Genomic DNA, 15,314 nt, shown 5'->3' with positions numbered 1-15,314 from the left:
GATCCCAGCGTTCTGGGATCGAGCCCCACGTCAGGCTCCTCTGCTGGGAGCCTGCTTCTTCCTCTCCCACTCCCCCTGCTTGTGTTCCCTCTCTTGCTAGCTGTCTCTGTCAAATAAATAAAATCTTAAAAAAAAAAAAAAAAGGCCGGCTTCACAACAAAGGCTGACAGACTCTGAGTCCAACAGAATGTCAGCCTGGCACAGCTGGTTTTTTCTCAGCACCAGGTAAAGTCATTGGCATAGGTTCAGGAGCCATAAATACTATTTTTTAAATTATGTTTGCTACAAATATCAGAATCACATTTGAGTAGTGAGTTGCACACTAAGAGAGACCTGTAGGAACTATCTAGGGAAAGCAGATGTATGCTGTTTGTCACACTGGCTACAAGAATTAGGTTCGCGGAATCACCCAGACTAATCAATCCATCTCTCTCTCTCGCAGATGGCCAAATATAGAACTTAGATGAACTCCCATCTGTGTAGGGCCGCTCCGTTGTACCTGGGGCCCAATAAAGAGGGATTTGAAAGAATCGGAACTTAGTTAGAACTCTTAGAACATTTGTGGATATGCAGCTGCTCCTAAATTAATAACAAAGATGCAGCACCCAGAACTCGCTTCCGTAGCATCTCAAAACAAGACTGGCTTCACAGTAACACAAAAAATAGGACCTTCCCTATTTAGATGAAATAGTTAAAGTAAAAGACCTTGTTGCTGTTTTCTTCATCTGGTTGAGGTCAAATGAGTTTGCTCTATTATCCTTCACCAACATTCCTTATTTAAATTAAAAAAAAAAAAAGGTTGTATTGGCTTTTTGGTTGCTATAGCTTCTATTTTGAAAAATACAGAGGGAATAGAAAAGAACTCATAGTAGTTTTCCATTGTAGCCTAACAAATTACCACAAATTTGGCAGTTCAAAACAACATCCACTATTATCTCACAGCTCATAGATCAGAAGTCCAGACAGGGCTCGACTGGGTCCTCTGCTAGGTCTCTCACAAGACTGAATGGCCAGAGCAGGGTTCTCTTCTGAGGTGAGACGTCCTCTTCAGGCTGTCGGCAGCATTCAGTTCCTCGCAGTTTTAGAATTCGTGGCAACCGTTTTCCTCAAGTTCAAGGCCATCAAGAGGGTGTCTGCTGTTGTGTCTCATCTCTTTCTAGGGCTCATCTGACTTACCGGGATAAGTCAGGCTTACTCAGGATACTCTCCCTTTTGACTGACTCACATTCAACTCACCAGGGACGTGGGGTGCCAGGGTGTCTCAGTTGGTGAAGTATCCAACTCTTGATTTTAGCTCAGGTCATGATTGCAGGATCGTGAGACCGAGCCCCACATCAGGCTCTGCACTCAGTCTGCTCTCTCTCCCTCTCCCTTCCCCCGCCCACCCACATGCATGGGTGCTCTCTCGCTCTCTCTCAAATAAATAAATAAATCTTTTTTTTTTTTTTTTAAAGGTCAACTCACTAGGGACCTTAACTATGGCTGTGAAGTCCCTTTTGCCATATAACAATCACAGGAGTGATATCCCACCATATTCACCAGTCCTGCCCTCACTCACCAAGAGGGCATTACACCCTCTTGATAAAAGCTGTTAGATTTTTAGCAAGTTTCAAGAGCACGGAACCAAAGAATTTCCCTCGAGCAGCCCAGAAGCAGGGCTGTGTACACCAGGGGGTAGAAACCTTGGGAGCCATCTTGGAATTCTGTTTATCAGAGAAATAATACTGTAATAATGTTACCAAGTACCTACTGAAGTGCCAGATGTTGTTTGAGTAATTCCCACCTCTGAGTTAAATGGTATTATCCACGTTTCACTCACAGGGAAACTAAAGCTCAGGGAAATGAAGCATTTTGTGTTGCTCATATGTAGTGTGGTCAGGATTCTAACCTAGATCTGGTGGTATCCAAAGCCCAAGCTCTTTCCGTTTTGCTATATTACCTTGCTAAATCCTGTCATTCTTCCCTCCCTGCTGTGGAGGTGTCATAATACAGTGAAGAATAAACATGCTTCAGGTAGCACAAAGCAGTTTGTTGAAGCAAGAATGGTTCATCTTACACTGACTACCAAGGAATTGTCTTCAGTTATTTATTTACTTCTCACACTGGACCACAAGAATGTGAGTAATAAAATAATGATAAGCTACAAGTAACAGGAAAAGCAAGATCAGGAAACTTAGAAGACTAGAAATCAAAACCAGAGGAACAAAACGAACATAGATTTGGCTCTTGGCTTTCTGATCCCAAAGTAAAGGGAAATTATATGGTTCTTCTTTTCAAAGGCAAGAAAAATAGCCCAGGAGAAGTAAAGGTTTTCTCAGCATGTGGTTCTCAAAGAAACAGGTAACATGGGATTTATGTAGGAAGAATGAATGGCTTTATAAGTAGTTATCAAGTAGCTGCAACAACCTGAAAAGTCTAAAAATAATTTAGCATGTGATTTTATTAAATAAATATTAAATATAATTACAAATGAGTTATAATTAAAAATTATCCTGTTTTAGAAGCTGGTTGGGGGTTTAGAACTCTTCCCTTGATGAGAAAGTATAGGTCTCTTTTCTGTTTTTAACCATGGATTCAGGGTAACTCGACTTGTGTTCTAATGAAGTCTTACCCTGTTCTATTTTTGTGACACTAGCCAAAAAAGAAGAACATGTCAGCCTACCAGGTGTTCTGTAAAGAGTATCGCGTAACCATCGTGGCCGACCATCCAGGTATAGGTAAGAACATTTCCGGTCTTCAGTTTTGTTACTTTCCATTTGTATCTCTGAAGCAGGGCAGTTAATTCAGCCAGTCAGCAGGCAACTTCTTCCTATCGTATTAAAATAATACAAGTCTCATTTTTCCCCTCGATTCTGAAGTCACTTTAGATTTGGTCTTAGTCCACCCCAACCATAAAAGAGATAAGCTTTCTGTTTATAGCTCTTAAACTGATAAAATGGGAAACTGAGTAAAATTAAATGTTCTGAAGCACAGTATGTAAATCCTAGTTGTTTGTCTGCAAGATCCTACAGCTGACCTCTCCCTTAACCTGGCCCTTGGGTGTGAGTTACGGCGGGAGGACTTACATTGCTCATATTTGTCTCTGTGTCAGAAGTTAGTGAGGTGAGAAAAACACTCCGCCACAGACCTTGACAAGTCACTTCACCTCTACAGATCTCATTTGCCTAATGCGTACAATAACTTCCCAACGTGCTCGTCAAGGTTGTTGTGAGGCACACATGAAGCACCGTGAAAGATCCGAGTGCTTTATAAAGCATGACCTTGCCCTACAAATGGAAGGGCAACGTTGCGCATCTAGAGGACTGCTTCTGGGCTCCTCGAGGGAAGTTCTTTGGTTCTGTGCTCTTGAAACTTGCTAAAAATCTAACAGCTTTTATCAAATTCTACAGAAAGTGTTTTCTTTAACCTAAGTGGATAAGCTCTGTAAAATGAGATCGAATTAAAAGACACCAGATGCTTAAGGGATAAGATGCTTAAGGAATAAATCCCTGGAGAATAGATGTGTGAGAATTTGAGCCTGTCTCATGACCACCAAAATAGCCCCTTCCCTCCCTAGAGATAAGAATCAAGAAAAGTGATGGGGTTTTAGTTTGGTTTTCTGAAAGAACCCTGTGCTATTTAAATTTGAGCTGGAAAATCCTTTTTCTATTTTTTGCTCTTACCAATCTTCCGTTTGGTTTATAGTCAAACCTTTACTGTGTTAACGTTTTTTTTACTCTTTCATGCCAGATTTTGGGGAACTTAGTAAAAAACTGGCTGAGGTGTGGAAGCAATTGCCGGAAAAGGACAAACTGGTAAGTACACTTCCTTACGAACACAGTTTTCATTGCTTTATGCCTTCCAAAATGTGTCGTTCTCCTGTAGCCCATCCAGCCAACAGTGAAAGCAGTGAAAAAAAAAATTAACAAATCAATAAAAAATGGTTTGGCAGAGGGCGTTAACACTGGCTGGTGCCAGTTTACTCTAGTGGGGATTCAGCTGCAGGAAGGCTGTCTTCTCTAGCCTCACCTCAGTTGTTTTCCGACAACCTTACATTTGAGCCAAAAGATGACCTAACTTGGGCAGTGATTAAGGATCAAAAGAGAATCTCGAATCAGCCCTTTCCCACAAACAGCCACTGGAGAGGGCAGATCTGAGAACGGAGGATGGTCGCCTGCCTCCTGGTTACTGCCTATGAAAAAAATATGGGCTGTGCTCACTGAGTGAGGTTGCAAGTCGTCATCCTCATTGGCCTTTACCAAATAATGCACCCCACTATCGAGAAGCCAGGAAGACCATGGTAACTAGTTCTGTTGGAATCATTCCCAGTCACCCTCCAGCCAGGTGATGTAAAGGTGGTCTGGGAATTCATTTGGGTCACCCAGGTTAGGTTATCTTTTGTTCCCGTTTTCCATGTCATTGTCATCCTGCGATTGGCGTGGCCAACGAGCAGGTCAAAAGAACTGTTTGAACCCCACAGACAGCATACTGAGCCACATGTTTACCCCACGATTTTACATTTCGACCTGCGAGTGATCTCAAAATCCATGCCGAGACTGCCCATTAGCACAGAGGAACGTGTAGAGTCCTCCACTAAGATATCACGTTTCAGGCCTGTTCAGTAACCTTCAGCTTCAGAGTTGCCGTTCAGCCCCTGCCCACCCCGCTCCAGGCTTCCCTTTCTTTCCTTCACTCTCCTCTCCCATAACTGCTTTCCCTTTTATGTCTTGTCATTTCACTTATCATAATTTATTTGGCCCTGATCTGACTGCAGATTTGGAAGCAAAAAGCTCAGTATCTGCAACACAAACAGAACAAAGCAGAAGCTACAACTGTGAAAAGAAAAGCGTCCTGCTCAGAAGTTCCCGTGAAAGTGAAAGGTAGTGACTGACCCTCTCTTCCCTGGAGCGTTGTGAATCTTGCTTCCTTACTCAGAATCAGGAGAGCAGCCTGTATCAGAAGCAGATCTTGATACCCGGATGTTACTACCAAATATTACAGGTTGCAAAAAAAATTTAGAAAATGTAAATCAGAAGTCAGCAAACTTTTTCTGTAAAGGGCCAGAGTGAACACTTGAGGTCTCGTGGTCCATAGGCACTTTGTGTCATATTCTTTATTTTTTCTACAACCATTTAAAAATATAAAGCCATTCTTAGCCCACAGGCTGTACAAAAACAAGTCGTGGGCCAAGTCCATAGTTTTGCTAATGCCTGGTATAACTCCTAAAAGGGGAAAAAGCAGGAAGAACATTTTTGTGCTGTTCCAGGCCATAGGCAAGCTTTATCTCTGTATTTCGTCTCTGTTCTCAGCTTCCTCTACAGGAGTACTGTCACCCCAAAAGAAATCCCCGCCCACCACCATGCTGTTGCCAGCCTCTCCAGCCAAAGCCCCTGAGACAGAGCCCATTGATGTCGCTGCTCATCTACAGCTGCTGGGAGAGTCCCTAAGCCTCATAGGGCACCGCCTGCAGGAAACTGAGGTGAGTGTGACTGTCAGCGTACGTGTTTCTGATAGGATGTGAAGCCGTTTACTCCTTCCACGTGCATCCATTGAGCAACTACTGCTGGGCGCTAGGTTATACCAGATGCTCAGGAGACAGTGACAAAGAAGATATATGCTAGTAAAAACGCCTAGAGACTTGGAATCTTCCTACTGGCTCTTAAAGTTCACACTTACACCATCGTATTGAACAGTGGCTTTTTTTGAATCTCCTATAACTTTTTTTTCCCAGTTTTTATTGAGATACAATCGACATATGATCCTGTAACTCATTTTGGTTTTTTTTTTAATGCAATGGGAAAAATGAATACAAATCCCACGGAAGTTTTAATCATTTGTCCTTCTAAGACAGTTTGAATTTTTCTGCACGTTTCCAATAAGGTCTTGGATAGACAGGTAAACTGTATAGGGGATTAAGAGTGCCTCTACTTCTTTGAAAATGGGTGGGTAGCAAGGGGCACCTGGGTGGCACAGCACCTGACTCTTGGTTTTGGTTCAGGTCGTGATCTCAGGGTTGTGAAATCAAGCCCCACGTCGGGCTCCACACTGAGCGCAGATTTTGCTTAAAACTTTCTCTCCTTTTCCCTCTGCCCCTTTCCCCACCCCCTCACCCATATGCTCTCTCTTACACTCTCTAAAATAAATAAATAAATCTTAAAAAAAAAAAAAAAAAAGAAAATAGGTAGCAAATAGGGAAATTGAGGTTCTCAAGCTCTTCATTACTCCACGTTGAATTACACACCAGTGTGTGCCCTAGGGAGATCTTTGTCCTTTTAAGCTTCAATTTCAAAATCACTTAACCTGCAAAGCTGTCATGTTCCATTTCTATTACCATACTCAGTTTCTAATCATATTGCCCCTTTGGCTAACTCAGTAGTGTAGTATTTCAGTTTTCCACTGGGTCCTAATAGGACATTCCAGCAAGGAAATCAGTCTCAGCTACAAAAGCCATTTCTAAGCTGAGAAATCAGTGTAGGAATATAAAACTATTCACTTGCTTCTCTTTGGAAGTTATTATTCAACAAATAAAATGCCAAAGACCACAAAAGATGAAGGTTATCCAAGTTTTTTGGTTAATTTCAATAATTTAGCAGATTTCAAAACAGCTAGGATATTTTCATATAGACTCAGACATTTAAAAGATATAGATATTTCCAGAGTAGAATATTCTGGGATCCTTATTTATTTTTCATATTTAATGATTCTTAGTTTCCTAAAAAGGTAGAGGTAAAAATGATTTGTTTTATGCCCCTTCCATATTCCACTTCCCCTGATATTTAGTTTACTAAATATTTGTTGACTACCTAGACATTATTCCAAAACTTGGGGAGTAGAAAATCTGACTCTCTTCCTGATGATATCATTAGGAAACTTAGAGTCTCATTGCAGAGGTAGAGTATGTACATAATCAGCGGTTAAAACAAGCCAGTTCTATGAGCAGCTGCTTGGAGAGTTACACATACATGTGACCGGAAAAGAGAAGGACTTGCACGGGTTTTCCAGCCACTTTATTTTATGTAACAAATGGTCTTATCAAGATCTAGTTCACACACCACGAAGTTCACCTTTTCATACTGTAGGATTTAGTGGTTTTCAGTATATTCACAGAATCATGGCCCCATAGGTACCTAATTCCAGAGCATTTTTGTTACTCGCGAAAGAAACTCCACACCCATTAGCAGTAGTTCCCCATCCCCCTGCAGTCTGCTTTTTCCCAGACTTCAGTTACTTGCGTGTATCCTCACAATTTTGCAATTTCCTTGCACCACTCACACTGTTATTTACCTTGTATTTTTATTTGAATAAGTCTAACCATGCTTTCACAATGATATCCTTGATGTCACAAGTCTGATATTATAATTTTTGTCTAATATAGTACATCACGATTGGTATGTCAGAATAATTAATTTTCACCTATATGCCACCTGAAATACATACTATGCTTTAAGGAACATCGATGTCTACAAGTCACTCATTTATAGTTTGGATACCAGGAGCCTAATAAAATTAAGTGACTATTACAAGTTGACACCCTGTGGCAGAGCCCAGCATGCGTTGCTCCTAACCCTATCTCCCTCTGTTGCTCTGTGCTCACTGGTGCAGCGAGAGTAGCTAAAGAACAAAGAGAGTTAGGGGGAGTCAGGAGAGGTTTTGTCAAAGGGAGGTGCTCTTCCAACAGGCCCTGAAAGGATCTGGAGGGTTTTGTCTCGTGAAGACTTTGGAGAGAGACCACAAAACCAGAAAATGGTGCACATCTCTGTTTCTCGACCTTGTAGTCTTCTGCAGAGATGGATGAGAAGAGCCCCAGTGGGGCCATAGACCCTCACTCCCACTTTAACCAGATCTTCTAGCTGTTTCACATATTGGGATTCTCCATCAGGGCTTCTTTTAAGTTTTTTTAAGTTCCAGTTAGTTGGGATACCTGGGTGGCTCAGTCGGTTAAGCGTCTGCCTTCAGCTCAGGTCATGACCCGGGGTCCTGGGATCAAGTCCCACATCTGGCTCCTTGCTCAGCGGGCAGTCTGCTTCTCCCTCTGCCTGTCACTCCCCCTGCTTGTTCTCTTTCTCTTTCTCTCTGACAAATAAATAAATAAAATCTTTTTTAAAAAATTAAAAAACTTAATGCAGTTAGTTAACATACTGTGTAATATTAGTTTCAGGCGTACAGTATAGTGATTCAACACTTCATACTCACCTTGTGCTCATCACAACAAATGCACTTCTGAACCCCCATCACCTGTTTTACTCATCCCCCTGCCCACCTCCCTTTTGGTAACCATCAGTTCTCTATAGTTAAGAGTCTGTTTCTTGGTTTGTCTCTCTCTCTCTCTCTCTCTTTTTTTTTTTAAGGATTTCATTTATTTGAGAGAGCACGAGCAGGGGGGGGCAGGGGAGAGGGAGAGGGAATCTCAAGCAGACTCCACACTGAGTGCAGTGCCCCGACATGGGGCTTGACCTCAGAGCCCTGAGATCTCAACCTGAGCCAAAACCAAGAGTTGGACGTTCAACCAACTGAGCCACCCAGGCACCCCATCTCTCTCTTTTTGTTTTCCCATTCCTCATCTGTTTTGTTTCTTCCACATCAGGTTTTATTTGAAAAAAGGGTTTTACTGCTTAAATGATGAAAATCTAGAATATCCAACATGTAAGGTGGAAGAAGGCTAAAAATTAAGGCCATAGCCCAAATTACAAAAGGACTTGGATGCTCTCAAATGTTTATACTCTGCTGTGGAGGAACTGCAGGGATTTTTTTTTTTTTTTTTTTTTTTTTTTTTTTTTGAGTAGGGAGGGATGTGATCAGAGCTTGCATTTGGTTTTCTCTGGAAATATCTTCTGTTTCACATTGGGAGTGAAAAGAGACCAGAATTGGGGAGAAGGTATAGAACAATAATGCAGTCCAGAAATGACAAAGATTTGAATTAATTCAACAAATATTTATTGAGGACTTACTGTGTGCAGAGCACCAGTAGTTCTTGAGAGGGTATAAAAAGGAATAGGACATGATTCCTGCCCTCGAGTTGCTTATAATTCATTAGGAGAGTCAGACATAAAATATTAGCTATAATTAACTATAGGGCAAAAGTAATGGAATAATATTATTAGTTGCTAACTGGCTGACTGCTTCCTCAGCCAGCTTTGGTTCAGGTGCCTCTTGTGGATTCTTTCATGTAATTCACACCGCAGCTTTATGGGGCAGAATTTGTGTTCCCCCTCTTTTACAGAAATAAAAAACAGACTTAGGCTAAGTAACTTACTCTGGAGTTCAGCTCCAAATGCTAAAACAGAGGCTTGAATTTGGTGATGCAATCTTGAGGTCCATGCTAATCTTAACCCCTTGCTGCACAGCCTCCCTTGGGAAGAGGAGAGGGGAGCCTTCTTAGGACAGGGGTAAGGAAAAGTCCACTGTGGCAAAGCCTTGAAACTGGACAGTCGTGTGAGTGGTGGTGACTTCAGCAGAGAAGGAATTGTAGGAGGAGAGGAGGTGATTTCTCTTTAGAGCATGTTGAGATCTGGAAACACAGTGGGAAACCTACCAGACAGCCAGAAATGCAGTTTGGGAGAGGAAGATGTTGGTTATAATAATAATAATTTCTGATGCTTTTTGGGCACTTACCATGTAACTTGGACCATCCCAAGTACCTTATACCTTTTCTTTCCCTTAATCCCCTCTGCGTAGGCTCGTTTACAGCACAGCATAGGAAGCATCTTGCCCCAGACGGAAGCAGTGAGTGGGGGACCCAGCAGTCCTGAGCCGAGAGCTCATTCTCCGAAGGACTCTGCTGCCTCCCTAGATGGCATAGTCCCATAGTGCTTCTAGATAAAGCAGATGATACCAGAGCTGGGCAGGCGCACTGGCAGCAAGCAGTCTTATTTCTTATCTATTTGAATCACAAGGAGAGAGAGAGACATTATGAATTGTGCAAGATGTTAAAATTTGAAATGAACTCAATTCACTTCTTTCTTTCTTTTTTTTTTTTTTTAAGATTTTTTATTTTTATTTATTTGAAGAGATAGAGACAGCCAGCAAGAGAGGGAACACAAGCAGGGGGAGTGGGAGAGGAAGAAGCAGGCTCCCAGCGGAGAAGCCTGATGTGGGGCTCGATCCCATAACGCTGGGATCACGCCCTCAGCCGAAGGCAGACGCTTAACGACTGCGCCACCCAGGTGCCCCTCAATTCACTTCTTTCTGAGAGTGAACAGTTCGACCCAGAAAAGTGGTATCGTCACCTATCAAAAAGCCACATAGGTGGAGAAGTACACGTATGTGTGTGTCACATGTTAGTGTGTAGGGCTGTAGAACTCTCATAGTTACTGCATTTGAGCTATATTCGTGGAGTTCATAAGAAACTGCGCACGTGACCTCCACAAGACACCCCAGGAGCTCTCCGGAGTAGGTTAGTCTAAGTGACTGACCTAGGTCGCACAGAGGGTAAGGAGGGTTAGGAATACAGAAAAGGAACCTGGGAACGTATTGTAAAAGTTTTCTTTTTAAACAACTTACAGAGTTATCAAAGCAGATACCTTCCATTTCTGCTGCAAGTTGCAGAAAACTAGCAAGACTTAAAAGAACAATGTGAGGAAAGCAACCAGAACGTGGAGGGAGCATCAGGAGTGGGACCTGAGTTACAACCTGCTCTCCCTTACTGCTCTCCTTTCAGGGCATGGTGGCTGTGTCCGGCAGCTTGTCAGTGCTTCTGGATTCCATTATCTGTGCGCTTGGCCCCTTGGCATGTCTGACCACACAACTACCTGAACTGAACGGCTGCCCCAAACAGGTCTTGGTGAGTTTTCCTTGGATTTTTTCAGCCAGAGCCCTCAAGAGCCATAGAGGTCCTGCCTTAACGAGCTCTATTGGGCACAGGCTCATAAGGCTTCCTGGGAGATGGCACTCGCTCTGTCTGTTGGCCCACAAACGTGGTGCCGTATTGCTGAGCCCAGACCATGCCTTCAGTGCTGCTAGAAAATGTGCCATTTCCCTAAGCAGTCCTTTGGAGGGAAGCCTTCTAGCCCTTGAGGGGCTGCAATTCGTTGCCTATTTGCTCTTCTACAAACAAAGAAAGTACAGGAGTCTTCTTCCTCTTCTCCACGAGGATTCATGGGAAGAGCCAGCAGAGAAGCTCCTAGTGGAGTACACAGCAGGGCGCCAACTTCGCACTCACGCTTTCTCTAACTCTCGGTTTCCCTTCTCATCTGTCTCCTCTGAACAAAGAAATAGGTCTCAGGGAACTAAGGTAAAGTACTCTTCAGCTGAACCTTTTCCCTTGTTTTGCAGTCAAACACACTAGACAACATTGCTTACATCATGCCTGGACTGTGACAGCGAGGAGTCCCAGGACAGAGACCTTATCCTCCCCCATTGCTGGTTTGTGTATATATGACTGTTCCAGATCCCTTCACTGGCCTCCGGGTGTAGGTTTTAAATTTTTATATATATACATACATACATATATATATATATATATATATAATGTACAATATATACATAGGACTGTAACTACTTTGCTTTTAATAATTTTATGAAGTGGCAAAGGTTTAGCCAAGAAGAAACCTTGGCATGAATATGGGCTTGGGATTCTTTTTTCCTCTGTGGTGGATAAATCTGCCTTAAAAATCAATGTAACTTGGGGGCTGGGGGCTTGTTCTGGGTGCCAAGGGCATCTCTTTATGGACAGCTAAAATGTGATTTTTTTCCAAACTCAGTTGTACCTCCAGACCCATCACTGACCATTTGCCTTACCTGTCTTACAGTCGGAAATGTAATAGGAAAGATTATGGGAAGATGCCAGTTGACGTACAAAGCCTTTCAACTTGAAGTGACCTAGGTAGGAAGTGATGAAATCGTTCCCATCTTACAGTTACTGCAGTGGCTTCGGTGAACTTCGTAGGGGGTTCATTCCAATTCCTGCCATACAGGTGTCCGTGTCTCAAAATTTCTTGTAATCATTGGTACCATTAGCAGCCTCAGTAGGGGCCAGGGAGTTACGTGAGCCCCAGCAGTATAAAACACCTTGGAGAGGGTAAAGTTGTTACTACACAAGTTGAATTGTGTATATTGTGAGCTGACCCAGAATATTCCATCTGCAGAACTAATTGCTGGTATCTTCCATCGGCAGCATTAGCTTAGTCACTGAGTCCTCACAGGTTTTGCTGCTTCGTTGCTTGATGGTTGGGGAAGATGAACTTTGCCCAGCATGATTCTTGGGTTCATCCTGTTGGCTCCCCTGGTGGGCAGATAGATACCCAGTGTTCTGCATTCCACACATAAGTGAATTGCAAAAAAAGTACTCGATTCTCATGTAGGTTTATTTATGTGCGCGTGTGAATGTGTTTTAATTATGTGTATTTAACTCTTTAAAATCTCTTAGATTTTAATTTATCCTGTAAATTTCTGTATATATAATTTAATAACAAAAGCCTCCACCAGCAACAGCATGTGGAAGATACAGATTTGTCATTTCTTCCCTCCTTCTTTCCTCTGGTCTCCTCTGAAAACTCCAAATCATCTACATTTTAAGGTATCGTGCCTCAAAAAGGAATCATTATGTCAGGATTCTAATTGTTTATAATTCAATAATGTCAAGAAAGCAAAATTAAAAGGAATGTTACCATTCCCAGCTGCCCACTTTTCCAAAGAACCAGACTTTCGCTTCCCAGTTCCAAAGAAGACAGTTGAGCACTTCAGGGTTGTTTTTCAATCTGGTATGAGATTCCCTGACAAAACCAAGCTCCGGGGTAACTGTGCTTTCCTCCCCTGGCCTAGACGGAGCACTACAGCGTCAAAGTAGATCTTTGAGGACCGCGCAGCCAGCCTGCATCTGACTTAATCCCTTCCCTTCTCCCCACCAGTGTGGTCAAGGGGCTTTGTTTCCTGATGGTACTCTGGCTGCTGATCAGCCCTCAGCTCAGAGCAGTTGTGAAGTTTAATTGGGGAAACAAGGAAACGGGTATGTTTGGGAACCAAAATCAAGAAGAGCAGAAATCTGGGTTTGATTTCGTGTGTTAGACCCTGTGCTATGCCTCATCTGTAACCATGGAAGTTTACTGTTTGACACAGGGTCTATCAACGAGGGGCCTTGAAGACATGGATTAGTGCGGAAGAAGTTAGTCCTACCCTTGTCATTTGTGCACATTAATGAAATCCTGATGAGGACCTGCTTTTTGTTTGTTTGTTTTCCTTTAAAACCCAACCCTGTTGTATTTGTATTTAAATTTGTACACATTTGTATAATAATCTGTACCTTGTGGTATTTGGTACTACTAGAGGAAAAACTTTGGATTCAGACCTTCTTGCAGTTTTTATATCATTGTTTTATTTTGTTTTTTAAATAAATTCTAGCGGTTTGATCCAAATCCCATTACAGTTGTATAAAGAAATAAAATTTTGTACTTATATTATTAAAAATCACATTTTTAATATTTGTAGTCCGGTCTCAGGTATCTTTTCCCTGTTGCTGACCAAGTTGCTATGAAATTCTAAAACCTGTCATTTTCCACCTATATCCCACCATGATTTTCTTAAAACGAAAATCTGTCTGGAATAGAGGCCAAGTTTCTGATCTTAGCCGTTTTCCTAACATACATCTTGCTCTGTCTCTACTAACTTTTACATTGTAGAGTCTTGTGTTCTCTCTCTTGCAAACTAAATGAAGTTGTATATACACCACAGTGTTGGCCTAACACAAGAAAATAGCAGTCGTGTATTAAGGGTCACATCTGAACCATGTGTTTAGACATGATATATTTCATGCTGTTTCAGTCCTGTCCTGACTAAATGAGTGATGTTGGGTAGGTCACTTGGTCTTTATAGGCGTCTGAAGTCCCACCAGTAAAATAGTGTTACGGTCGCTCCCACCTCCACATCTACAGCTGGCCAGCCTAACATGAGTGTCTGGTAACACAACATTAAATATATTGAGATCTGACCTCTCAAGGTAAAAATTTCAATGCAAACCCGATATTCACTCACTGGGAAGGCTGACCTCTTGAGGCTACAAGAAAGAGACCAAGGCTGCTGAGTGACTAGGAGAAAGCGATTTGCATGTTTTCTCTTGCTTAATCCTCACACAAGCCTTATGAGTGTTACCCCCTTTACAAATGAGACAAATGCAGAAAAGTGCTCTTCCTCGGGTCACACAGCTAGTAAATGGCAAAGCCAGAAGCAGCACACTGGCACAGCTGACCCAGGGCCTAGGCTCTCTTCTGCCCCAAACCACTTTCACAGTGGGATCACATATGGAATCCATCCGAATCCTTCTCTGTTATCTATAGTCCTGAGCAAATGAGATCATAGGAAGACTATCCAGGACTTTTCCATTGTTCAAATGTCTGCTTGTCCTGGCTGGCTTTTACTAAATGGGCCTCTTTTTTTTTTTTTTTTTTTTTTAAGATTTTATTTATTTATTGGACAGAGAGAGACACAGCGAGAGAAGGAACACCAGCAGGGGGAGCGGGAGGGAGAAGCAGGCTTCCCGCTGAGCAGGGAGCCTGATGTGAGGCTCCATCCCAGGACCCCAGGATCATGACCTGAGCTGAAGACGCTTAACAACTGGGCCACCCAGGTGCCCCACGGGCCTCACTTTTCTTGTCATACTATTGTCTTTCAACTTTGGAGGCAGAGGATCTTGACTTATGTCTACAAGGACTTGAAGGATATAATAGATTACATTCCATTTATGCAATATGTCAGTTTTAGGAACATATCTACCCTCAAGAAGGCATTTGATATCAATATTACTAAAATACTTAAAAAATTAAAACAGATGTTTACTAAATGAGTTTGTTCCTTGTTAACGAACTTTTTTTTTTTTTTAAGATTTTATTTATTTATTTGACAAAGAGACAGCCAGCGAGAGAGGGAACACAGCAGGGGGAGTGGGAGAGGAAGAAGCAGGCTCCTAGCAGAGGAGCCTGATGTAGGGCTCGATCCCAGAACACGGATCACGCCCTGAGCCGAAGGCAGATGCTTAACAACTGCGCCACCCAGGCGCCCCATGTTAACGAACACTTTTAACGAAAATAAAAAATGAAAAAATAGGCTCGGGACTCCTGGGTAGCTCAGTCAGTTAAGTATCTACCCTTGGCTCAGGTCATGATCCCAGGGTCCTGGGATCAAGTCCCACATCGGACTCCCTGCTCAGCGGGGAGTCTGCTTCTCCCTCTCTCTCTGTCCTTATCCCGTGCTCATGCTCTCTCTGTATCAAATAAATACATAAAATCTTAAAAAAAAAAATTAGGCTCTATGCCCAACATGGAGTTTGAACTCAGGACCCTGAGAACAAGAGTCACGTGCTCTACCAACTGAGTCAGCCAGGTGCCCCTTAGCAATCACTTTTAAAA

General features: G+C 42.5%; 1 protein-coding gene across 6 annotated transcripts in view; it reads left to right on the top strand.

Annotated features, from left to right (window-relative positions):
* Positions 1 to 13,392, top strand: part of HMGXB4 (HMG-box containing 4) — a 29,451-nt gene extending 16,059 nt beyond the window's left edge. For all 6 annotated transcript variants that reach the window (XM_026499720.4, XM_044384454.3, XM_026499717.4 and 3 more), the window contains 6 exons: positions 2,636 to 2,717; positions 3,730 to 3,794; positions 4,754 to 4,859; positions 5,289 to 5,458; positions 10,637 to 10,759; positions 11,251 to 13,392. In XM_026499720.4, coding sequence (XP_026355505.1) covers positions 2,636 to 2,717; positions 3,730 to 3,794; positions 4,754 to 4,859; positions 5,289 to 5,458; positions 10,637 to 10,759; positions 11,251 to 11,295 — 591 coding nt within the window. In that variant the 3' untranslated portion in view covers positions 11,296 to 13,392. The remainder of the gene's footprint in view (positions 1 to 2,635; positions 2,718 to 3,729; positions 3,795 to 4,753; positions 4,860 to 5,288; positions 5,459 to 10,636; positions 10,760 to 11,250) is intronic.
* The last annotated feature ends 1,922 nt before the right edge of the window (positions 13,393 to 15,314 follow it).

The sequence above is a fragment of the Ursus arctos genome, unplaced genomic scaffold (assembly GCF_023065955.2).
Source record: "Ursus arctos isolate Adak ecotype North America unplaced genomic scaffold, UrsArc2.0 scaffold_21, whole genome shotgun sequence".
NCBI lineage: Eukaryota > Metazoa > Chordata > Mammalia > Carnivora > Ursidae > Ursus > Ursus arctos.
The sequence above is the reverse complement of the archived record's forward strand: the minus strand, read 5'-3'. Positions and strand labels throughout refer to the sequence as shown.